The 27,044-nt window shown below is 36.3% G+C and overlaps 1 protein-coding gene across 1 annotated transcript; it reads left to right on the forward strand.

Moving 5' to 3' along the window:
- The first annotated feature begins 5,445 nt into the window (after positions 1-5,445).
- LOC145666048 (uncharacterized) lies at positions 5,446-24,601 on the forward strand. Its single transcript, XM_081733148.1, has 4 exons — positions 5,446-5,575; positions 9,942-10,052; positions 15,700-16,158; positions 23,618-24,601. Exons 2-4 carry the CDS (start codon positions 10,007-10,009, stop codon positions 23,740-23,742), a joined length of 630 nt encoding a protein of 209 aa, XP_081589274.1. The 5' UTR covers positions 5,446-5,575; positions 9,942-10,006; the 3' UTR covers positions 23,743-24,601.
- The last annotated feature ends 2,443 nt before the right edge of the window (positions 24,602-27,044 follow it).

Here is a 27,044-nt window from a genome sequence, read left to right on the forward strand (position 1 = left end):
TCTCTCCATCCATTTTACCTTTTGCATCTCCCCCCAATATCATATTTCGAAGTTCTCTAAATATTTCTTCTGTAACTTCAGTAATATTCAAGTCTCTATGTCGTAAAGTCCAATACACTATATACAGGGTGTCCGAGAAGTTCTTCCCTGATTACAGAAATTGATAACTCAGGCTAGAAATAAGATAGAAATATGAAACTGGTGTTGAATTGTTTACAAACTATAAAAGTTTTGGTCACATCAGTACACTTCCACATGAGCACCCTTGGTAGCACGTAGCACATCTAGGCGATATTCAATTTCCATCCACACATTAGCCAACATCGCTGGAGGGATCGATGCAACGACTGTGGTTATTCGTTGCTGCAGGGTTTCAAGATCTGGTACACGTGTTCGGTAGACCTAACACAGACAAAAACTTTTATAGTTTGTAAACAATTCAACACCAGTTTCATATTTCTATCTTATTTCTAGCCTGAGTTATCAATTTCTGTAATCAGGGAAGGACTTCTCGGACACCCTGTATAGCACTTGAATTTCTTCCTTAGTCCAGTATTAAAGCTGCTAGTTAAAGGTGGCCTTTTCTTGTTGAATGGTTCTTTGGCTATGACAATTCTCGACCTGATCTCTTTGGTGCAGTACGGGTCTTTTGTCAAAATACTTCCCAGATATTTGAAATGATCGACCTCTACACGTTCTCTGCTCTACTCTGATCCGTAAAAGCACGTTTCCACGGGATATTGTCATGACTTTCAATTTTTCTATATTGCTTTCCATTCCACATTGTTTTCCAGTGTCAACCACTTTGTCTATCATCTGCATTTACTCTTTCTTTTGTTCTAGCTATAATTACCGTATCACCTGCATATCTGTTCTTGTTAATGATCTTCCGTCCAATCTTAAAATCTCCAATTCCCATTTTTGCTTCCTCCATTAAACATTCACTGTAAATGAATTGTGGTGGAACACTATATTCTCATCTGACCCCTCTTCCTATTCTACATTATTGGTTTCTCCCTGATTTAAATGCAATTTCACTCTTTGTCCTATGTAACAGTTATGAATGAGTCGCTGTCTCTTCACTTGACCCCAATTTCTTTAAGTATTTTCAAAAGTTTGGTCCAATCGAGACGCTCGTAAGTTGCCAGTCGATGAAGCACATACAAAATTCTTTCTTAACGTCAAGAACTCTTCTGACACAATTGTCATCAACCCAATAGCATCTTTTGTTCTTTTTCCTTTCCGGAATCAAAATTCATTCTTTTCCAGCATCTGTTCTATTTTGCTTTCCAGTCGTCCCATTAGTATGCACGCAATAATGTTTTGAGTGTGTGAAAGAAGGCTAATGGCTCTGTGATCATTGTACTTCTTGCCTTGCCTTTTCTTGAGTAATTGAACCATTATAACTTCAAGAAAATCCTTTGGACATTCTCCAGTCAGGCAGAGGTAAAAGTGGACCTGAAAATTTAGGGGGACGGTAGGTAGCGGCATGACATAACGCCGTTCCCCCTGCCTATATTTTGCCCATTGTATTTTTTTTTTTTTTAGGAACTGGGGGACGCCGTACATATTTTTTTCCGAGGTGAGGAGACGGCGTCCCACCGCGTTCCTCCTCACTTTTACCCATGCTGTCAGGTAGAGCTTGTTAATAATATACAGGTGGTTAATGAAATAGACCCAACTACTATGAGATGTGATTTCTCACATCAAAATAAACGAAAATTCATAAGGGTCCATAGCTTCGGAGCTAGTCTTCCAAGAGCAATGCATTCCAACCCGCTTTATTCCGAATATGAGGAGCCGTTGAGCTGACGGCTCCTGACACCTCCGACTTGACCATTCCACATTCACTGTTCTTTCTAGAAGCTGCTCGTGAGGAAAGCTGCACTGATAAAAATCAAGGTTTTGTCGCTTGACACAAAGGGGATGAAGGTATTTAATGTATCAATTGTATTATATAACAATTACTAGATTTAAAAGTTCTCCTCTTTTACTATCAAGTTTTTTTTTTTTGTTTTTTTGTTTTTTTTTCGATGTGACTTCCGATATGAGCAACCTGTGCTGCCAAGGCTTACTTTCTTACTACACTTGAAGCTACCTTTAAGTCCGAGCATTTCTGTAATTTCTGTTGGGATCATTTCTGGGAATTATGCCCTTGCGCATCCGTCGCACATTGTTGAAGTATGCAGTCTTGATTGACTTAGTTTGATTTGATTTGATTTTAGCATTTCTTATAGCGTCCCTTACTCTACTTCACTTTATGTATATACTGTATTTATTTATTTAACAATCACAAGATATAGCTCTGAGGCCATTTTATACTGGATAGGCTATCTAACAACAACAATAACAATGAAAAGGATTTGGGAAGATATCGACCAGGGCCTGTTTAGTAGATGCCATCCCGACATTTGCCTGGTAGAACTGAGGGAAACCCGTCAGGATGGTCGGCAGCGAGAATGGAACCCGCGGCCTCCCGAATGCGAAGCCAACGCTCTACGACTTGAGCTACTTTGGCCGTAAATTTATAAAAATACTAAAAACACAGCATTATCTGACGCTCTGAAAATATGATGCTCTTTTAATCCATTAGTAATACTGTGTTTCTAAATAATTAGTATGTTTTAAGTTAGTTCTAATCAGAAATCTTGTTTGGATCTTGACTTGATAATATTGCTGATACATTAAAACAAATAGCAGGTGACTACTTTTTGCCATACAATTAAAAATCAAATGACTGTCCAGTTGGCAACGTGCTAGTAAATAGCTGGAATTATACAGATACGAGTGTCTCTAGTGGTTATTTTACGAGGTGTGACACGAAGAAAACGAGACTGCTCCAATAAATCATTGTACTTACAGAATCAGTTCTCAGTAACATTATCACCTTCAAAGTAGTCCCCTTCCGCATTCACACACTTATGCATTCGGTGCTGCCACTGCTGGTAAAAGTTCTGGAACGAGGTTTTTGGAACGCTCTTCAGTAGATTAACCGTTTTTGCCTGAACCTCTTGAACTGAGGTAAAATAGGTTCCATTTAAGCAAGATTTAACTTTAGGAAATGAAAAAAGGGCGCATGGAGCCAAATCAGGTGAATACGGAGGATGCTCCATCACAGTAATGGTTTTGCTGGTCAGAAACTGCTTGGCAGATAGGATCGTGTGAACGGTTGCATTGCCTTGGTGCAACAGCCATCCATCACTCCACAACTCTGGCCTTTTTTTTTTCTAATTTTTTAACGAAGTATTTTTAGTAGTTCAATGTAGCAGTGTTCATTAACAGTTTGATCTCTGCGAACCCACTCAGTAATTACAATTCTATTAATGTCGAAGAAGACAATTAACATTGCCTTGAATTTTGATTTTGACATGCGTGCTCTTTTGGGTCTTGGGGTGTTTAGAGACTTCCACTGCATTAACTGGCGCTTACTTCCTGGGTGTTCTTATCATATACTGCTACAGATTCCAACAAATTTGGCTCGTTTGCAATGAGTTCTAACATGTATACACACACGTCTTTATGGCACTCCGGACGTCTTTATGGCACGTCTTTATGGTTTTTGGTCATCGAACAGAACTTTTGGAAAAACCTTCACATAAATCTTCCTCACGTGTAATTCGTCAGTTAAAATGCATCGAACACCTTCTCTATCCAAGTTAACCAACTCCGCCACTGTACGAACACTTAATCTTCGGTCACTCCGGATCACATCACGAACTTTGGCAATGTTTTGGTCTGTAATCGCTAACCTTGGGCGACCAGCACGTTCATCATCTTCCACACTGTTCCTTCCCCCCCCCCTGAAAATTGCTTATACCATTCAAACACACGTGCACGAGACCAAGTTTCATCTCCATAAGCCTCGATTAACATTTGAGAAGTGTCCGTCGCTGATTTCTTAAGTTTCACAAGAAACTTTATATTGATTAGCTGTTCGGTTTTTACAGTAGACATTTTTCCGCCAGAATGCCTGCAGTTGCACGTGTTCACTCAACGACGCAGTACTCCCAACTGGCATGATCGATTAAGTTGAAACTGGCCGCATGGATAGAGTAGGTGTATGGAATTACGTCACTAAAACAGTTGTTGCCAACTCCACTCTGCTTTCAAGCTTCACACTTACTCTCGTTTCTTTGTGTCACACCTCGTATAATTATGATTTTACCGTTAAAGAGTGTAAAACAAAATAAAAGAATGTAATAACTCAGAATCGTTTCAGTGCATGGTTATAAGATCAACAGAAAAACACATAGGCATATTAAACAATATACTAGATTCAAAAATCAGTAGTAGAGTGTTTACTTCTAATCATTGGAGTCCTTAGTTCGATCCCCGGCCAAGTAAGTTCGTGGTGGACAACATAATGTCCGTGGATTTTCTCGGGGTGCTCCCGTTTCCTTCCACTTCCTTATTTCACCAATTCTTCCATCATCATTCACGTGCCTTAAACATCGACTCCCTTAGCCTACAGGGCATAAGCGTGGGACAATAAACTGAAATATATTTTTTAAATTTAATTTTAGACTTCAGAAAACTTACAGACAAGTTTACTACCCAGGACATGAAAATTTATTTTATACAGGGTGAACCTGAATAAGTGCAAAAACCCCGGGAGGTAATTCTTGACATCAAAAGAAGATTTTTAAAAAAGTCGTCTTGCATGTTGTCGAATATTGCGTCGTGTACGAGTGACAGAGGTGCCAACTTGGAATATACAATCGAATCTAACAATTGGAATTGAAAAAAAAAACTTGTGGGCAAACTATCTCCGTCTGCGCAACTTCCTAATGTAGGGGGGTCTACTATTTTGCTGATGTTCATAATCACATTTAATTAGTTTTGATGTTACGAATAATTCCCCACAGTTTGTGTATATATCTTCCTGTTCCTTTCCAATTGTAAGGATTTGATCGTCAATTCCAAGTTGGCATCCCTGTCATTCGTACACAACACGGAATTCGGCAACATGCAAGAGAACCTTTCGTCTTCTTCTGATGTCACGAATCACCTCCCGGAGTTTGTGCACATCTTTCAGGTTCACCCTGTATACTAATAAAATAAAGCATTTGTTATGAATAGGTCGTTCTGTCTGTTAAGAATATTTGAAGTACTAACCGACCATAGAAGTTATATTATACAACCAAAAAATTATGTCATGAGACGCCACTGCAAAATGATATACTGACAGGAAAACCTGTTTCAGGTTTCAACATAGAATCTCCTGGTCGCCAATTTACTATTAACTTACATCCGTTCGATGAAGTGGGAAAATAAATAAGGCGCCCACATATTCAGATAATCCAAAATCAATAGAATGGCTAAAGAGAAAGAAGAAAAAGAAATCCATGAAGGAAAATGTCACCGTCGTTTGAACTACATGTTTCTTATCGCGTAAACGCAAGTATCGATTTTCTACGCTGTGTGTAGTCCTTGAAAGTCACGCGATTCTAGTTGTTGTTGTTATGGAGTCTGGAGCTCAGCAGGCAGAAGAATTGCGTTGATATTTCGAATGAAAAATGGAAGAGGTGAGCGACGATTGGAGAATTTACAAATATGTGACACCTCGGACACTCAGGTAAATAATTTTTAATTAGAGCTTTTAGTGCAATAAGTTATAAAGTAAAATTATGTCTCTATGTTTGTACGCTATAGAAATCCACACCACTGAACCGCTTAAATTGAAGTGAAAATCGTTTCAGTCAGCGAGTTTCTATCGTCACTAGTTGCTCCTCCTCTGCCCCCCCCCCCCAAGTCTTGTCCAAATTGCCTGCATGCTAGTGACATCTAAGAAACAGCACAATTAGCGGCAACTATTAGCCTGACTGAGAACTATTGGACTTAGAGTGGCTGACAGACTTAGGCGTCTTGCGTTCATCATAAAATTTAAGAATATCAAGATGGTGTTGAATAGATGTTTATACAAAACATAACTTTTAAATGTTTTGTTGTTTGCATATTACAATCGCTCACAGACTGATATGTTTTTGCTTTATAATAAGAACTTGTTCTAAAGTGTGTATTCAAATGGCGTAGGGGTTCGAAATGTATTCCACAAGTGTAGAATATACTCTCCTACTTTAAAAAAAAAATGAATTCGTGTACCAGCACTTGCAAAAATCAAGCTTCTAAAGGGATAAAGGAGGCAATCCCTATACTTCCCTCACATTCTCAAATACTCTTTCTCTCATATGGAGATGATCTGTCTCACCATAATGGGAGAACGACTGAATCGTTTGAAACGCTTTACTTTCTTTAACATAGATTTAAGTCAGGTTTCTACTACATCAGTTTAATTAAAGTGCGTATCCTCAGGGGAGACGGGAATTTACAATGTTTGCCAACGATAGACTAATCTCATAAGCGTTTCAAATTGGTGAGATTGAACTTTCCTTTTTTAGGCTAGAAATATTAGTGAAGAAACTTTAAATTCATGACTGTAGACGTTTCTTGCGCTCAATCGAATCTACAGCTCAATAGTGCCCCTACATCCAACCATGACGACACCTTTGCACACCGAAGATCTTTCTATAAAGAAACTTCCGTATGCTCCAAAAGAATTGGTGACCATTAAATTTTTTTTTAGAAAAATGTCTCCCGAGTCCTTTCTGTAATCAAAAATTCAACTATGCTAATAAAACAATAATTCATTACGCTATATTTAACGTCAGTAAGTATTAAAATATCAGAAATGTGTCTTAGGCTAAGTTTTATAAATTACTTGTATGCCTACACTAATTATCACTTTTTGAAATAATTCTGCTACTTTATGCCTAAGAAGGAAATTTTTGTTCGTTATAATTGTTAACAAGTAATCCCAAGCAGACGGAAGGTATTTAATAGGAAGCATCAATAAACTACGGTACAGTTTGCAGCTTAGAAAAATTTTAAGCCCAAATTAATAACAAACTCCTAAGTGAGTAATTATGTGTGGTTTAGTTTTAAGTAAAATTTAATTAATTTTTATGTAACTAGATTTAGTGATTTTTTACTTTTGTAACTAGATTTAGTGATTTTTTCATTTTTGTAACTAGATTTAGTGATTTTTTATTTTTGTAACTAGATTTAGTGATTTTTTGTTACCAGATTTATTGATTTTTTTCATTTTTTGTAATCAAATTTAGTGATTTTTCATTTTTGTAACCAGATTTAGTGATTTTTTGTAACCAAATTTAGGGATTTTTGAAGTCAAAACCGGTTATAACCAGATTTAGTGATTTTTTGAAGTCAAAACCGGTTATAACCAGATTTAGTGATTTTTTGTAACTAAATTTAGTGATAGAATGTGTTAGAAGTTATTATGAGTAAGATAGAAAGTTATTTGGTATGTAATAGAAGTTATTTGGATAGGGAGTGCGCTAGAAATTATTAGGGATAGATTAGAAGTTATCAGAGATGATAGTGTGACATATAGTTAAAATGGGCTAATAATAAATTTGTCTGCAGAATCCCCATTCCCTATCTACTCCTAATGTGATCCTCGCAGTTCGGAACCTTTCCTTCTTCTGTTTCACAAAATCACAATTTTCGTCATAATACGGACGCTGTCCGATCATTTTTTTCCAATTGTAGACTTGCACATGTAACCCTTCCATCTCTGTCTCCATATTTGAATATATATATATATATATACAGAGAGAGTCCCAGTCCGATATCAGTGCCATCGGATGTGGCTCGGGATGAATCCTTCAACTCTTGAAACCAAATGTAAGCTCTAGTAATGTACTATCGTAACTCTATAGGTATGTTGTTAAAAGCAGCGTCATTTTTGGTGTTGCCCTGTGTGGGAGGAGAAAGTGGAGATTCTCCGCCGATGCAAGAGTCACATTTTTAATTAATGTATTACTATACACTTGATCAAACAATTTATCAAATCAAGGGATGGGGAATTACACCCTCCAGTTTTACCCAAAATTCGCCCCTGGGATTTGCTTGGAATTCCTGGGAAACAAAACGAAATTAACCATTAAATGACTCATGTCTGTGAGTAGTTTGTAGAGCTCTGCGCACATTACAGACTTTGGGAAGCACAAAACCTACTACACCGATTGAAAATTTCCATAGATTTCACAACGAGCAACTTCCTAACTTGCATATCTTTGAATAAGGGAAAGAATGCAAATAAAGGTGTTCATGAAGCTACGGGAAAATTTTGTGACAATTGTTTAAATTCAGGCTGTAAAAAGGCATTTCAGAGCAAACGAATGAAAGAGACTGTTTTAGAGCTATAAACCTTGTGAATCCCGTTCCTGTTTTTCTTTTTTTTTTTTTTTTTTTTCCTTTCGTCTGAATAGAAAGTGTGCTATATGCCACACACTGCTTTAGAGAAGGAGAGGTGGAGGAGGGGGTGCGTTGGATTGAATAATCGATCGAGAATGTGTTTCTAAATGCATAAGCAAATAGGGCAAGAGTTTGTTACTAATTTGGAGTTTGAAATTTTGTAACGGTTTCTAATCCGCGAACTGTACCACTTCATGAAACTTGTAATTTTCGTTTTTGACTTTCTGATAGTATTGATACATGTGTAATACGTTATATGGTAAATTCTGAATATTTTGGTCGCAAATTGTGAATTAAGAAAAAATGATTTCGTTATTGTTTTTTTCCGAAAGATGAAACAGTTTACATTGTTTCTTAGTACTGTTAACCTGCCCTTATTGTAGAGTTCTCATTATGTTATTTTCTTACTGTGTGCATTTTTAATAATGACAAACAAAATAAATGTTACGATGGTAATCTCAAGAATAAAATTTGCAAAGGGTTGGGGACGAACGGAATTATTGTTTTTGTACTCGTAGTTTCCTTCATTCCCAACCAAGTCTGCGTGCACCACGCTCAGACGCTCATAACTGTTTGTAATGGATTTCCCGGTTTGGCACTCCGTAAAGAGCGAAGTTCGTGTCAGGATTGTTAACCATAGGATATTTTGTCGTGATACAAAATAATTTGTGGCTTAATGCTATATACGATAATGCCCTTGCGATAATAGGTGAATATACGATAATTTTAGAACGCACACTTTTTTTACAGTTTTTCAATATGCAAATAAATTGTAGATGTGTATTAAGTAACTATAAAACTCAACTCAAATGTTTTAACACTCATTCCCGCTTAAAGAAGTCAATAATGATTTGAGAGTTGGTAAATGGCAACCCAGCACCCATTCTTTAAGTTGAATTGCATTTAGACATGGTAGAAATATCGTTGTTCACTATAGTGTTATTAAAGATAAAAAAAAAGAATGGTGTGGACAGTGACGCCGATTTATAACTTAGTTCGAAGATTATTAGATACGTTTATTAGTTCATTGTGTCTTATTTTTATTATTAAACGGCGTGAAAAACATCTTGGCATTTGAAGGCAGCGCTTCAAGTTCCCTTTAAATGCTGCTAGCAAATGTGATGGCAGCGGTATTGTCACGTTTGTTTTGTACACATCCACGTCTATCTCCTGTCACCTGATCGCGCTGTAGTTTGTCTGCAAAGCCATAGCCACATCCCTTTACCACATGACAACGTCGCGCCAGAGCTTTCGATTTATTTGTTTAGCTGAAATGCCAAGATGTTTGTCACAGGCCTTAGTAATTATATTTGTTTTTACAATTATCAAGTGCACAACAAATATACAATAATCTTTTTGTAATATACGGTAATTTGAAACACGAAATTCAGTAATTTGAAGACCAACACTTCCTCAATCACATAGTGGCGAGCTGGTATGGCATGGGAATACAAAAAATGCCACAGCGCCTACGAAAATGCCTGGACCGAAATAACAATTATATAAAAGAATAGCTAAATGTACAGACATTTAAATAATGTAAACATTATTGAAAATAAGCTTTCTCTCTATTTCTAAACAAAAAATAAGACATTACTTTTGAGATTACCCTCGTATTTACTCGACACGTTTCTTAATTTAATATTATTTTTTACAACTTCCAGGTGCAAATAATGAGACACATATGCCTTAAGATGAGGGATAAAATAGCCTATACAAGAAGTTCAAGATGTCCATTCCAACAATCTTCTGTTTTACACTTATTGCCTGCAGCGGTAAGACAGATTTTTAAAAAATAAACTATTTGATTGCTATTTTCTAAATATATTAATGAGACACTAAAATATCAATCTTATTTGTCATTACATACAAATATATTTCAATAAGTAGATTACGGTAAAAACAATATGAAATTTGTACGGATATTACATATTTGCTTTGGTTTTTTTCTGCTGTTATTACATCTGTCATACTCATATTCCACCTTCGATTTGTAAATTACATAAGACTAACTTCATTATTAATCTTTGAGAAAAATGTTACGGGTACCAAGGGCGCCCATGTTGAGGTTTCCAATGGGGGCAAGGATAAGCGACGTTTCAAATATAGTTTCAAATTTTGCTGTAACTAATGTAAAAATTCTGTTGGGTTTTCGATATTTCCAAGTACAATTTCCTCTTAGGGGGGGGGGGCGAGCGCCCCACCTTGGTCCCCTTGATGGGTTCCCTTGACAGGTACATGTGATGATGTTCAGATCGTTACTATTATCTGTAGGCATTAGATTGTAAAGGAAAAACTCACTTTCTTATTGGCCTATACCTTTCTCTAGCAGTACCAGAAATGAATTGTATGCATCAGTGCACTACCCCAAATTGGACAAAAGATAATATCATGGTCCTATCCTAGACAAGATACACCTTAACAATGTTAAGAAACAGCACGAAGACAATAGTTGTGGGTCGGCCATATACTGACCAAAGAACAGGACAACCAACTCGAGAATGAATACTGTGAACAATGTAACGAAACTACTTATCGCATATTTACTTGAGCCTATAGTAGGCAAAGGCCTATTTACGTTGTGACTGAAACACAGTCAATGCAGTCAGGCTTCTCACCCTATCCTTCCTCCTCTGCCTTGGATTGGCTCAGCTTCCTCTGGTTATCTGGCCGGAGCACGTGATAGACAAAGTCCTTCCAAACGTTGTGACTGAAGCACAAAGTCAATATTGCCAATCCTCTCATTCTGCATCCTACCCTGTCTCCTCTGCGTTGGATTGGGTGAGCTTCCTCTGGTTAATATGCTGCCGGAGCACGTTGTAGGCAAAATCCTCCCCAACGTTGTGACTGAAGCCCAAGTCTAAGCTGTCAAACCTCTCACTCCACATCCTAGTCTGCCTCCCCTGCCTTCGATCGCCTGAGCTTACTCTCGTCAATATGCATCCGACCTTACCGTAGAGAAAAGTCACGTTTATGCCATAGTCATCTGTTTGAAGCCGATGCAAAACACACTGTCCATAAAAAGCTCAAGCAAATGAGCCAAACGACGGATATGTGGCTGTCAAGAAAACCAAACGTCAAAAGCAAGATGGCTCGGAGAGTTCATGTCTCCAGCTTGTATTAATAAAACCGCCCATCTACGTCCGATATTTAGGCTGGAGTATATCACTTCTAACCAGAGACTAAAGGAACGAAAGGTCGATTATTATCGAATATTGTATAAGCGCAGCTTACTATGTGACAAGGATTAGCGCAAATCCCGCGGAGAATGGAAGGGACATGTCCCCTCCAATGTTCGAACTAAGAGGACTGTTCCCCCAAATAATCCGACGTGAAAGGTGTTTTTTTTTGGGGGGGGGAGAAATATGATAATTTGTGCCCGACTACCACAAAGGAAAGTGAGATTAAATTGATGTCCCTTGCTGTATAATATACAACAGGTTCACCTCAGAAAAAAATGAAATCTTAAGTTTTACGTCCTACGGTTATGCCGGTTAGGCTGAAGGAGACGGCGATAAAGATAAATTAATGAAATGATGGAATGAAGAAAGTGGAAGGAAGCCGGAAAACCCCGAGAAAACCCACGCACACGGTGTTTGTCCACCACAAAGTTCACTTCGTGGGAGCTGGGATAGAACCTGGGACTCCACACACCAGAGGTGAACGCTCTACCACTGAGCAACCGCGACCTCAGGTTCACCTCAGAAATCAGACTCATTTACCGTAATATGAGTCTCATCTCCTTCCCCCCTCCAGAATAAGCCTTAAATCGCCCACCTCCCAATATTGAAAACAACTCTGCCCTTCTGATTCTCCACAGCATTGTGTTTCAACTTCATAAATGGGAACGGTCTTAGCCGCCCCCTCCCCAAACGTTCAAAACAGATTTGCGCCTGACAAAAGACAAACAGATGGCTGACAAAAGAAAGTATCTAGCTATATGAAATCAGACGAGTATTTGAATATGTAACAGTGGTTAAATGTGAATCTAGAAGTATAAGGAAATAGCGACTTTTTTCTACTACACTTTTCCTACAAGGGTTTAGTTGTTGACAAAAAAAAAAAAAAAAAAAAAAATGAGTGACTCTTATTTCTATTATAAATCTCTTTTCCTGCCTACATATTCCATGTTTGTACTGACAGAACAATACAAATAAGCGCATTCACAAGGATAAGACACAAAATCACTCACCTAGACACCCTTCCGATTTGACCACCAAATGTAGGGAGAAGAAATCGTCCATATTACTCAGTTTACTAACATTCCAATATGAGTAATAATGCCAATACAATGGAGACTTGTGTCTATGGTCTCATAAAACAATGCCTTAAAAATATTGACGGTTAAGAACTAATTTCATTATTCTTGGAAAACTTGCAAACTGGTGTGAATATACCAGTGCACATTCTCCACTCTTCTACAATGGAACCTACTATGTGAGTAATTGTTCTCAACGCTGATGGGTTAATCGAACAGCGATGCTACTGGTGACATGATATTTTTGTGCTAACTAGGAAAAGACATGAACCTTTCAAAGGGACCTCCTAATCAAACCTAGTCCATTCGATAAACACAACAAAGATATATTCGTGCATAAAAAAATAAGTGCCATGGACAACGGAGTAAGCCCCTAGGGCTCATTGACCCTGTTAGTATAAAGAAAATCGTAAACTCTCAGTAAAATAGCTATTGCATTAACAATGTTTATTGGAAAGTCACGTTTTATAGTTCATTTTCTTCAGCATGAAGCAAGCTTTCCATAAGTGCTATGTATTGGGGCCTCTAACGTACATGAAGAGGGAAAATTATGAGAATGTTGGGAAAATTACCTAAAGAAATCCCTATCATCAACTTTGAACCTATTTGGAGTGGCCCCGGGTAAAAGCACACTACCGGAATAGATATGAAGGAAAAGCTTGTATACCAATACACGACTTCCTCTCATACTTATTCTGTCTAGCAATACAACACTTGGTACACACATTTCTTATCCTCTATAATTTTTTTCGAGATACATTTGGATTGTGTACTTTTACCCGGGGCCACTCCAGATAGGTTCAAAGTTGATGGGAGGGATTTCTTTAGGGAATTTTCCCGACATTTTCCCAATTTTCCCTGTTCATACGTTATCAGCCCCAATACATAGCACCCCTGGAAAGCTTGTTTTACGTTAAAGAGAATAAACTTTAAACTATGACTTTCCAAAGAACAGTGTTGATACAATAACTATTTTGCTGTGAGTCTACGATTTTCTTTATATTAATAGCATAATACGATATTCAGTTTAAACTAAGACGAATCAGGCTGTAGTTACACTGATATTTTTGTTCATTGTCATGTGTACATACAGCTAGGTGAACCTTTGAATTAATACATACAACCTTTGAATGATTGCGTAGATTCTAATTCCAGTGGGGGGCATAGAATAGAATCACGACGAAGTTAAGAATATGCTTGAACTAAGAAGGTCAGAATTTGATTTATGAAGCTCAAAATATTCGCTAAGCGTCGATGTGTTACCTTATATTTGGAAATCGTTTTGCGGGCCAAACCTCTTGGTGTCCTCTGATTTCAGCGACTGTGTGTATATTTGCTTTCTTCCATGTACTTCTTTTTCTAAATGTTCAATTGCTTTTCGAAAGGGTTTCCAACTCAAGTGTCTATAGAAGTTCTTATCTACATTTGTAAATATTTATTTCCAATATTCCAAAACACATATCTTAATTTTTGGATATTTACATTTAACTATAATTTCAAGGTAAGTTCATTAAGCAAGATTTAAAAATAATCTCTTTAAACTCTCTTCTAGAGTTCTATTAAAAAAATTGTTAGTACATGGAAAATATACGTCTTCGATTTTTAATGATCTGTGAATCTTTAAGTGCAATATGTCTGAAAACTGATTTATTGTTTGAAAATATCTTGTTTCGAACATTCCTTATAAAAATCTATCAGTAATCAGAACTCGTACGTAACATATCATTATTATTGATAGTTGGATGAGATAGTTGAAAAGCGTGCTAGACTCACAAAGCGTGAAAACTGTACGTAAGATAAAAGATGAACCATTATCCTACGTAGAACCATACAATAAAATTTCTTATGGAAGAGTTTTAAGTTTTAAACATACACACTTTTTCTACTGTGTCAAAACATGTTTATCCTTTTGTTTTAAACTTATACACGATAAAGTAAGAGAATATGATACAGTAAGACATTATGACAATTATTGTAAAATGTAATATTAATGTTAGTTCACACATGACCAAATATCAAAAAGAAAATCTCGCCGAATAGTCAATTATTAAAACTGAACTTAATATCTACCATCGAAACGTTATCATTTTCTATTCAATGCTTTGTTTCGAACTGAACAAAAGATAATTTGTTATGCAGTTTAAGTTTTTTTGAGGATGCTGTAAAACTGTCACATACGTATCCAATATTTTGTATACTGACTAGTTAAAACTTATGCACTCATTATAGAACAAAAACGTTTATTTCTGTTATTCAGTTTCATTACATTTACTTCACTGCACGATTATTATTTTTTTCACAAAATTTCAATAAGACCGTTCGTAATGCGTACGGTCCAGGCGTTGGACTGTATGCCTTACAAGAACAACAAATTACCGTATCTGTACGATCAAGACCATACGTCTAGCAACGCTGTAGGTAGTTAACTGATATATAAAATAAGAACTGTATTTGTATATTTCTGACGTTAATTCCAAACACAGAAATTTCATATTAGAGTTATTTCTGCATTTTTTTTTCTACCTGCAATCTTCTCTATCTATGTCATTACTTCTTATACAACTCATATTCTTCTGATGAGATAATACACCAATAGTTTAATGTTATCGTTCGATTTAAGTTTAATGTATCTAGGTTTCCGGCACTGACTCTATAATTTAATATGGGACACGAACCAAATGACCTCTCGCTCAGAAATGAGACCAAGCCACGTACGCAAGCCATTTGGCTATGAGGGAGATCCATAGTCTTTCGTTAGTAAAATGTGTCCTAGGATGGATCATTACTCATTCCTACGTTACAAGAGAACGAATGCTTCTGTACAGCGACTGAAAAACATTAACCTAAACAACAGATCTCTTGTTCTGTTTGTACTACACGTCTTGGGAGAGTGAATTGTATTCTTGAATGAATAATTCCGCGCTTTCTTAAGGTTTCACTATACCGCATTAACTGAGTAATCCATTGGAAAGATTCCAATCATGGCATTGCTACAGTCCTTTCTCGGAATTGCTAAGTTACCTTTTTAATACGTAAAACAAAATATACTATCAAGCAAAACTGAGGGTAATCGTAAATTTTTAAGTCTCATGTACCACACTTGTCACTCTTGAGGTATTGTATATCCAATTAGAAGATTCTTATTTTAGTTTATTTTCTTTTAGTACTGATTGAGGCCCGTAGTAAAGGGGGAAGTAGCAGTGGAAGCAAGAGCAAAAGTGGAAGTAGTTCCAGCTCAAGCAGAGGTGGTGGTTCGTACAGTGGTGGGAGTAGTGACATTGGGTGGAAAGTACCCAGTAGTGGTGGTTCTCAAAGCAAGAACAGTGACATTGGGTGGAAAGTACCCAGTAGTGGTGGCTCTCAAAGCAAAGGCAGTGACATTGGGTGGAAAGTACCAAGTGGCGGCAGCGACTATGGATACAAAGTACCAAGTGGCGGATTACCAGTGTATGATAGTGGATCGTCGTATGGGAAAGGTCATTCGTACGACACGTCGTCATCTTACAAGACCGGTGGAAAGCCTTGGAAATCTAAAAGTAAAACTAAAATTAAGGTGAAGAACTATTATTATGGCCCAGCGTACTCATCTGGAAGAGGGCATTCGCATGGAGGTGCTGGCAAAGGTAATGTATGGAACATATTTTATTTCTTTTAAAAAAGTATTTTATACATTATTAAGCATTTATATATATATATATATATATATATATATAATTTAGAGTTAAAAAGAAAGGGCCTATCCAGACCAGACTGTGTCACGTGATCAGATCAAAAGTCACGTTGCATGCTAAATCTAGTCTGGAGATTCTAAATCCAGATATGAGATATATCAAGCACATAGCCCGCGTAGGGCGCGCTGGGTAAATCGTAGACGATGCATATACTTTATCATTATTATTGATTTTACTCAAGTAACTTGACTTATAACAACGTTCTATCCATTTTTCCCCATCGTTTCAAGCTTTTCATTGTCTTTGCAATAAGTCTTCAATTAGCCATTTCTTTATTATAGTTTTTTGAGATGTGTGGACGACTTCATTTCTTTTTCATTGATTTTCCATTGACATTAATGTTAAAGTTTCGCGAATCTTTACTATATTCTATCCATTTTATGACAATTTGCTTTGGAATATAGAATCTACGTAGACTTTTGTATATTTAAGCTGAATTGTATCCATCTCTCTGTTTTGGATTTGGAGATAAGTGGAGATATTATTTGTTTTTCACTGATTTTTGGTTGACATTAATGTTAATGTTTCGTACCTTTTAACTATGTTTCATTCATTTTAGGACAATTTGCTTTCCGAATTTAGAATCTACATACTCTCTTCTACAGGGTGATTTTTTTTAACTCACGGATTTCATTTAGGTCTAGAATTTCTAACTGAAGTCCGATTTTCATGTGGTTTGTGGCAAATGATCAGGGAGAGATAGAAGATTTAGGACTATGTTTACTAGTTTAAATTCATTACGGGTAATATCGGCCGCGCCTCAAGACAAACAGCAAATATTGACCAGTGTTCTTTACAATTGGAATGAGGTTTTTTATTTTTGAAGCAAAATTGCAGAATGCAAATTAACTGTTAGTGAGAATACAAATTAACTGTTAGTGGTAACACTAACAAACATAAACATTATTACGTTACATCATTATTAATGGCACGAAGAAGACGCATATCAACTAACTTTTAGAGAAGATACTGAAAATGTAGACAAAGTCGAACACGTCGTTCCATGTTAAGGGTTGTCAGACGTAATGATTTCTGACTAATGTTAACAATTTCAGTTGTAATGTTCTGCTTCAACATTTCCAGGAATGTAGGGTGGTTTCTGTACACACGTCCCTTTAGGAAGCCTCACAAAAAGAAGTCAGATGTAGACAAGTCCGGAGATCACGGAGGCCAAAATCCGTTTGAAATCACCCTATTGAAAAAAAAAATTCAATCAGGGCCATGCTGTCATGTGATGTATGGCTTGTAGCTCCATCCTATCGATAATAGTGCTGTGTGATTTCAATGTCGCCCAAATTTTCAACAAATTCAATAAACATTTCCGTGGACCGCTCTGTGTTCATAACTGACATCTTCCACAACACCCGCCTGCGGGGTCCGATGCTTCCCTGTCTCACTCAAAAGCGATCCTGTTTTTTTTTTTTTTTTTTTTTTTTTCAACTTATTCACTAGGGACAATGTTGTGTTCTTGTCTGGGGCATAATGTGAGGCAAATTTCTTTCTAAGTGCCCTTTGTGTACCAACAACAAATTTCGTTAAGAGCCTGCCTCACTAAAAATAATACAAAATATACCATTTTTCTTTTGCTTGTTTATTCATCAGTGAAAGAAGATAATGAAATGCAAGTCACCACAATCACAGATAATACTATTCTACAACAGAAAATATGAACCTGAAGAATGTTCAGTGTTGCCATCCATAGAAATTACAGTGTTGCCAGAAAAACAATTTCCCTAAAATCTAAGTTAAGGCAGCGAGTAGAGGAGCATACTCAACTGCATTTGGTTACGTATCATATTCTTTTGGTTTCCTGTGAACTAATTTTTAAATAATAGTTGTATTTAGCTTGTAATAAACAAAATAGTTTTAACATACAGTTATTAAAACTAAATAATAATGTTAATTAAAAAGTAGTTCACAAGAAACCAAAACAACACGATACGTAATCAAATGCGGTTGAGTTCATTCCTCTATTCACTGTCTTAACTTAGATTTTAGGGAAATTGTTTTTCTGGCAACACTGTAATTTCTATGGATTGCAACACTGAACATTCTTCAGGTTCATATTTTCTGTTGTAGAATAGCATTATCTATGATTGTGATGACTTGCATTTCATTATCTCCTTTCACTGATGAATAATCAAGCAAAAGAAAAATGGTAAATTTTGTATTATTTTTAGTAAGGCAGGCTCTTAACGATAAACACACGTTGCTCCAAAGATTACACCATTCTTACTGTATCTCGATCACAATCATACAATAGCACACAAGAGTACAGCACAACATTTTCGAATACAACGGCCCAGTTTCCTGTTTGTTGTTAATTGTGCTGAAGTTGCCATCTAACAGAAAATATTCAAATTTTTGCACCGCACCGCACCTAATTCCAATTGTAAGAAACAGTGGCGAATATTTGCTGTTTTTCGTGAGGTGTGGTCGACATTACCGGGTATGAATTTAAACCAGTAAACATAGTTCAATAAATCTCCCATCCTTCCTTAATCATTTACAACAAATCGCATGAAAATGGGACATCAATTAGAAATTCTAGATCCAAATGAAATCCGTGAATTTTAAAAGAATCGCTAGGCTCTTATCAACCATAAGACAAGTTTTGACAATGAGACGTAAAATAAAACTTTCTCGTCTTATCTCGTAAACTTAGTAGAGGTCTCGTCTCGTCTCATTTCTCGAACCAATATTTTCTTCTCCTCTCGATTGTCGAAAACTTAGTTTCGTCCTTTTTTGCTAAATCTATGTACAAACCTTATGGTCTAACATTTATCTTGATTTCATCTAGAAGTTATCAGAACCCTTCGGCGTCACGAGAGGTCCATAAAAGTGTGATAGAACAATATTTAATATGAGAATACATTGTGTAGTGACTTGCTTATCTATAATCATTGATACGAACGTTCTTCATTGCGTTCGTATAAATCACTTTACTAATTTATAGTTTTCATATTATGAACCATGTAATACTAAAATATTGTTTCAGATTTAAGACTTGGGTGATCTATTATTACCCATGACACGCGGGAAATTTCTCGTCTCGAAAGCGAGTCGAGACTTGTCATGTTTCTTGTCTCGTCTCAAATTTAAAAAAAAAATATATCTCGTCCCGTGAACAACACTACATAAGACTGGTTTGTTCGGAGTAATAAAATGAAAGTAGCTCATTTACTAAAAATCCTACAGTACCATTCGTGGTCCTTTGTTTCGAGGGGTCTAGGGTTCGATTTCCGGTAGGAGTGCCTTCAAATTTAAATACATGACGATAGGTTCGTTTCCACATTAAACTGTAGATCTACATTTCAGACAGGGACGCAAAACTATAAAGGAGTGCTAACCACCAGAAAATCCTACAAAAGTCAATGATTCTTGCCTCGGAACTAAAACTATCACTTACTGATTCTAGAGTTCGTAAGTTATGTATATTATTCCGGTTGGTACATTGCCTTTGCGGGAAGACTTTCAAATAAGTTCGAGTTGCAACAAGCTTTATCCATTACAATACCTCCAACATCCTGCTTACATAAAACACGTGTACTTGTATGACAACAGAGATGGGCACCCTCACTCAATATTGCCCTCAAGAATTCCACCCTCACTTATACCTTCATATTGGTAGATGAGGGGTGAGGTCGAGTAAAGGTGAGTGTGATGAGGAGTCAATTGAGGGTGATGAGTTGAGGGCATTACTAATATTTGAGTGTGAGGGCGAGTGAGTATAAGGGTGAGGGCGTCAACAATATTTGAGTATGAGGGCGATTAGTGTGAGGGCAGGTGAGTGAGCCAATTGAGAGTGAATGTGAGTGAGGGTAAGAGCATGAATAATATTGAGGGTGGATGAGTGTGAGTTTGAGGAAATTTATTGAGCGTTAGGAAAGGTGCCAATCCTTTGCTTGGCAACTATGGGTTGAATGATCTTACTAAACAAAAGTCCTTTTATTTCATTGACTTTCTGTCTTACAACGTCAGCGTCTTTACTGTGACACTCATCACGCGTCAGAACGACTCTACATAAGCCCTAATATGTCTAGGTCATAAAATATTATCCGATACTTTTACTAAGAAAAATAATTATAATAACAGATAACAGTAATTAGTGGTCTAGCGTAGCGTAGTCGCTAATGCTCTCGCTTTTGGTGCGAGCGATCTCGTGTTCGATTCCTTATGTGGACACTGAATCGAAAAAGTGTAAAAGCTTTTTTTAGGCCAGCAATCCCAAGTGAGGCTTTTTTTAGCTTTCCTCATTGACGCAAGGCGAATGGCGGGATGATACCTCCCATAACAGTCCCAGGTCGCTTCCTTACTCCCCCATTGAATTTTCACTACTTAATTTACCAAACACTGATACATTGTGTGTTCACCGAGGGTCGTCATCTCTTATTCGTGATGAGCTAACATGACCATAGGTGCCGAAAGCCCGGAAATCTAATTCCTAATGCTAATTTGATTTGATTTGATTTGATTTTCACTTTAGAGTCACTTTCAGCAGCAAGGTGATATGAGACGTGCGCCTACAGCTTAAGTTTTGGTCCGAACCACATGAGCTCCCGTGGAGAATCGAACCAGCGTCTCCTACGAACCGCTTAGCCACGAAGGAGCTCTCCTAATTCTAAGTAACAATAATAACATTCTTAAATGTTTTGCTGTCACTGACAGATAACTTTCCGAAAATTTAGAGTCTTTCCGGTATAATGTATATAAGTATTTTCTAGTTTTTTCTCGTCTTCTTCTTCCCCATCATCTTTTCTTTCACAAAATAAAGCTTAATTGTCCACCAGTCTTTAGGAAGTTTGTTTTCTTTGTTTCAACTGTGTGTAATATTTTATTTATCTTTTTAACAATTATATAATAAAACTTTCATATTGGTTTTTATTCCAAATTCGAAATTCCTTCAGTTCTAAGGTTTCAAGTAATACTTCTTTTCTCTTGATGATATTCACTTTTCTGTTCAATATTCAATTGTATATTTAAGAAAACATTGTTAACCTGTGTTACATTAGCATTCTCTACTTGCGACCTCATGTACACTCATGTCCAAAATTATTGTCGCATATCTATAAATATGTTGTTGTAAGAATATAATTTGACAACAAATTAGCCCGGTATTTCTTATAATGTTAGTATGTGTATAACCGGCAAAGACATGTATGTGGTAATCTTCATGTCAAAACAGCAGTAAATAAGAACAATAAAATGAAACTAAAACTTTCTGGTCCATTTAGTAACATTTTGTTTCACTCATTCTAATTTTCGTGTTTGTAATTCTTTTCCTACGAAATTTACCACAAATATACATTTCCCGATTATACACATACTAACATTTTAAGAAATACCGGGCGAATTCGTTATCAAATTATATTCCTACAACAACATATTTATGGACATGCGACAAAAATTTTGGACATGAGTCTACGTGCTTTGCATGTGGGGTCTATGATAGGATGTCATACTTTACAACAAAAGTTATATGTGGTTTAACAATGTCTTCATTTCGTTCTGTAAGATTCAAAATACTTCTTTTATTTCTGAAAGTATAATGTTTTGAAAATACTTATTTACAAAGTAGCATTTGATTTTTCATTTTAAATTGTTCTGTTCAGAGTTTTTTTATCTTCAAGGGATCAAAGTACTCTTTCTAGAAAAGTGTTAGAAACTACCAGGATTCACACATTGTATTAAAAATTTGTACCGTATGGCCGTATGGGCTACAGGAGAAAATAATGAATGCATCTATTTCTGATACCAAAGTCTGAATCGCATAGGTATAGCGTAAGCACGTATAGGCATATACCGTATTTATCCGTGTATGCGTTTTTTTTTTTTTTTTTTTTTTTTTAGGTGAGGGAGTAAAGGTATAGAATATAAATCTTTATTCATCATTTTTGAGCATCAATTCTGAGGAAGAGATGTTGCACTCCCAGCCATTAGAGGGTTACGCCCTCTCTTTTCCGTGTATGCCGCGCACCTTTTCTGTAAATAAACGAAGTCAAAAAACAGGGTGCGCGACATACACGAGGAAATGTAGAATTGACTGAGCCACGAAGCATTTAAAATCACGGGGAGTTTTTATAAACCTAATACTGAAATATTGTGAGTAATTTTACAAGAGTAGAAAAGCTCATTTTTCCTCTTACATCTACATGATCGGCCAATCACAAAAATACCGTACATGTACTACCATCTATTGGCCAAGTCTTCCACCATGCACTAGTTTTCAATAAGGATCAATGTATGGCTATTGCAGCTGATGACAATTGACTAGCTTGCAGCGTACTTGGAAATTCTTACTATGGCCACTTTTGGCGCTCGGGCATCCTTTTGTAAATTCATGGTACTAGTGGTATTTGAAGCCCAGTAGGATTTGTTATTCTGTGAAGCAGGTACTATTAACATTCAAGTACCCCGTGTTACGTTGGTGAGTACCGATATACGCTACCATACATGAAAGTCTGTGATTTGTGTGGTTTTACGTGCTGTTGTTAAATTGATGTGCGCTGCTTACACGAGTTTTTTTTTTTTTGTTCAATTTTAACGTTCCAGAAATTGGGGTGCGCGCTTACACGAGGGCGCGGCATACACGCGTAAATACGGTATTTATATTTATATAAATAAGATAGGCATATATTTATTGATTGGGACTTTGATGTCCTTGTATAAGACGGAACCCAATATATAGTAAGTGAGGGATTCGAATCGCTACTCCGGTGTCTAACCCTCCCAAGCACCATTATGAAGTATCGAACCTGGAAATATGAACACAGAAAGGACGCGTTAGCTACATAAGAGCACCGACATAGACGTATAGGGCCACCTAGCCACATAGAGCACAAGGGATGCGTGAACATTATAGTGTGGGAAAATATACGAATCTTTAAAAGCAAGCATACAGGATCTCTGTATGGAACTTAATATAATTAATGTGCAATTAATGAAGAACTTTGTGTAATAAAACTGAGGTATAAAGATTCAATTTTAAAGATACAAAAGAACATTCTATTAGAAGTAGATAGGGTATAGCACAAAACGAATGTTTAGAATTAAGATACGAGCTTCCTCATGGTTTTATAGTTGGCAATACGCCCCGTGAGTGCGGGAGACCCGAGTTGCATTCGATGTTCATGCAACTGTTGTTTCATATGGGTTCAGTCCTGAAAAGTGTATTAAACTTCAAACCAACAACGATCTGTGTACAGAGGATGTTCTTACAGAAATATTCCTTGAGCTAGAAATTAAGTTTCGTTAGTAAGTTTTCGAAGGTTTAATTATTGTTACCTAATACATGTCTACAAATTAAATAAAGAACTGTGTGTTTAAACATTATTATTTTCTTCTTTTGCAGTTATTGTGAATATACTAATTATTGTAGGAATCATATTGGTCGTCATACTCCTTGTTGTGGGCATTGTGTACTTAGTGGAGAAGAAGTACGAACCAAAGCTGCCTTCATTTTCTAGCCCGATATAAAAATATAACAATTATTTGAAAACCTAATACAAAGAATAATAAACAAGACAAGGACATTATTTTTAACATGACTGAATTTGTATCTCTGTGAACTATTTCTTAAAGTTACTATTCACTTCTACAATTTAGCAAATATTCGTAAAACACATATATTATTGTATGTTCCTTTTTTCTTCTAAATCATAAACAAAGCCACGTGTAACTAAATGAGGCTGATTGGTTGCTGAATTGCTTACGTTTGTAACATTATTCTTTGTTTCTTCTTACTTCTAAACCATAGACCAAGCCAGTTTATCTAAAGCACGCTGATTGGTTGCTGAGTTGCTGACGTTTGTAACATTATTCTTTGTTCCTTCTTACTTCTATACCATAGACCAAGCCAGTGGATCTAAAGCTCGCTGATTGGTTGCTGAGTTGCTGACGTTTGTAACATTATTCTCTGTTCCTTCTTACTTCTAAACCATAGACCAAGCCGTGTGTAACTGAAGCAAGCTGATTAGTTGCTGGATTACTGATGTTGATATTTATGCGCAGAATAGTTCATCATTGAAGCTATATTTTAATTTTACTCTAAAATTATAATATTAGAGTGAGATACTATAATGATGGATATCTACAAGATTACTTGTCAATAACATTGCAATAAAATACTGTGTACACTGAATGGAATAATAGAAAAGTTTCATTTAAACATGCGCAATGATAAACTTTCACTTCAACTGTACAAATGTGTGTTCTGCCTGTAAGTAAGTTGGAACACTAGTGGACATACAAGAGCCATTTCGAGGGGCACCTAGAAGATGAATGTTGGCAAAAAGTACGGAAGTTTACATCATTTACAGAATAAAATGACATAATATTAATCCTATATATATATATATATATATATATATATATATATATATATATATATATATATATATATATATATATATATATATATATATATCTGTGGAGTATTATTTTCAATATAGCATCAATTCAATTCAAATTATACATATGTTCTATTGTATTTTGGATTGCAGCTTTTATATACGATGCTATAATAATTAATTTTAACATGATGCTAAATAGTGTAGTAAGTAGTGTACAAAAAAAAATCAAAAAATGTACTAAAACGGACTCTACTTGTTTCTTTCACTTCTGGTTATTAAAAAGCGTATAGGCTATTTCTGCACGACTGAATGTATATATAGTACGCAAACTATAATTTGAAGGAATAGGGAAACACTGATCCCCCCTTCAAGCACTTAGCACATGAACATTATATAAAACACTGTTTACAGCGTAATTAAATGGTAGGCATATGTCAGTTTAAACTCTTAACAACGTCAAGGGGGCCGATTCCATTGAAGCCGGGGGGCCCGGGCGTCCCCAAAGCTCATGTGGGACCCACATTGTATTTATGAATATACAATATTTGACATAATTGCATAATGCATAATTTGAATGCATAATTTGTCTTAAAAAAAAACTCATATATGCCTTGTATATTTGTTGCCCCCCCCCCCCGGCCCCCAAAATTTACAGAGAAATCGGCGCCCTTCAACAACGTCATCAATAGTTGTACTATTTTTAGGAAACTCTATTAAAGTAGTATTAGATGGAACTGGTGCATGTGTATCACAAACTGAACCGAGCTTAGAAGAAAAGTGTAGTTTTATGTAGGGCAATCGCCCCAATGCCTCTTCATCCGCTACAATGTGGGAGAATGGCTTACTTCTGGTTCCACGACTGCTGTGGCGAAACAGCAAGAAAATGTTACTTTACATACTAACAAGAAGCACATGTGTTAAATATATTTATAAAAGTTGTAATCATTCGTTGGTCAAAGATATTAAGAAGGAAAATTGCCATTTCTTTTAAATAAAACTTCTGTATTATTAACGTCTAAAAATTTGGTAGAGATCCTTTCTGGCTGAGTGGTTAGCGTACATGCCTTTAGCGTGGGAAAACCAGGTTCGATTCCCGGCGGGAGTTCATCCACGTTGATCAGTAGGTCCCGTCTCGTATTTCCTCGCTGCTAAGAGGGACGTTAAACTTGATACCAACTCAACTCTCAAACTTTGTGATTGGTTCTTCTGTTAATGGTCGTGACAATATGAAGTATTAGTAACCAATCAAGTTTTTTATTATTATTATTTAATAGTGCAAGGATACAAATATGTTTGTGTATTGTCATTTAGAAGTGAAAAGGAATAAAAGTCAAAAAAATAAGTCAGTTAGTTGTAAATAAAAGTACTGTTGCTTGTATTTTGCATGTAAAGTTATCAAAAAAATGTTGTAATAAAAATGTTTTTAAGAAATTTTATACAAATATTACCAAATAAACAATATATTTTTATAAACCTTCTATATTTTCTGTATGTGGTGTTCAATTACATAAGTTTAACCTCTTGCGTTCCAGTAGTATTCATGTGGATGTCATAAAATATTCCGTTGCAAAATATCAGTGACATCCAAGGGGATGTCATAAAATACGCCGTTACAAAATACCAATGACATCCAAGGGGATGTCATAAAATACTCCGTTGCAAAATACCAGTGACATCCATGGGGATGTCATAAAGTACTCCGTTGCAAAATACCAGTGACATCCAAGGGGATGTCATAAAATACTCCGTTGCAAAATATCAGTGACATCCATGAGGATGTCATAAAATACTCCGTTACAAAATACCAATGCCATCCATGTGGATGTCATAAAATACTCCGTTGCAAAATACCAGTGACATCTATGTGGATGTCATAAAATACTCCGTTGCAAAATACCAGTGACATCCATGGGGATGTCATAAAATACTCCGTTGCAAAATACCAGTGATATCTATGTGGATGTCATAAAATACTCCGTTGCAAAATACCAGTGACATCCATGGGGATGTCATAAAATACTCCGTTGCAAAATACCAGTGACATCCAAGGGGATGTCATAAAATACGCCGTTACCAAATACCAATGACATCCATGTGGATGTCATAAAATACTCCGTTGCAAAATACCAGTGACACCCACGGGGATGTCATAAAGTCGTATCCTTTATTAAGGATCATAATAATTCTGGAGATGATGAAATTTTCTAGTGGTTGCAAGGCACGAGTTAGTTCTATTTCTCCTCAGGTGACACCTTACCGGCAGAAAAACAAACAAAAAAGTTTTGTCTCCGTAGATGGCAGGCCTAAGGGAGCTTCAATTATGTTTGTTTTGACGATAAACAATGAGCACATTTGAGATCGTATTTCGAGATCGGAGAAAGATAAAAAGAACTGTTTTTGATCTCCGGCAAGTATTTTCAACGTGAA

This window comes from Thermobia domestica, chromosome 1 (assembly GCF_964235325.1).
Source record: "Thermobia domestica chromosome 1, izTheDome1.hap1.1, whole genome shotgun sequence".
Taxonomy (NCBI): domain Eukaryota; kingdom Metazoa; phylum Arthropoda; class Insecta; order Zygentoma; family Lepismatidae; genus Thermobia; species Thermobia domestica.

Bases quoted from the DNA above. Each gene is read 5' to 3' on its own strand.
- LOC145666048 (XM_081733148.1), top strand. From the start codon at position 10,007: ATGTCCATTCCAACAATCTTCTGTTTTACACTTATTGCCTGCAGCG. The intron at 10,053-15,699 runs GTAAGACAGATT...ATTTTCTTTTAG, and splicing joins TACACTTATTGCCTGCAGCG to TACTGATTGAGGCCCGTAGT. The intron at 16,159-23,617 runs GTAATGTATGGA...CTTCTTTTGCAG, and splicing joins GCATGGAGGTGCTGGCAAAG to TTATTGTGAATATACTAATT.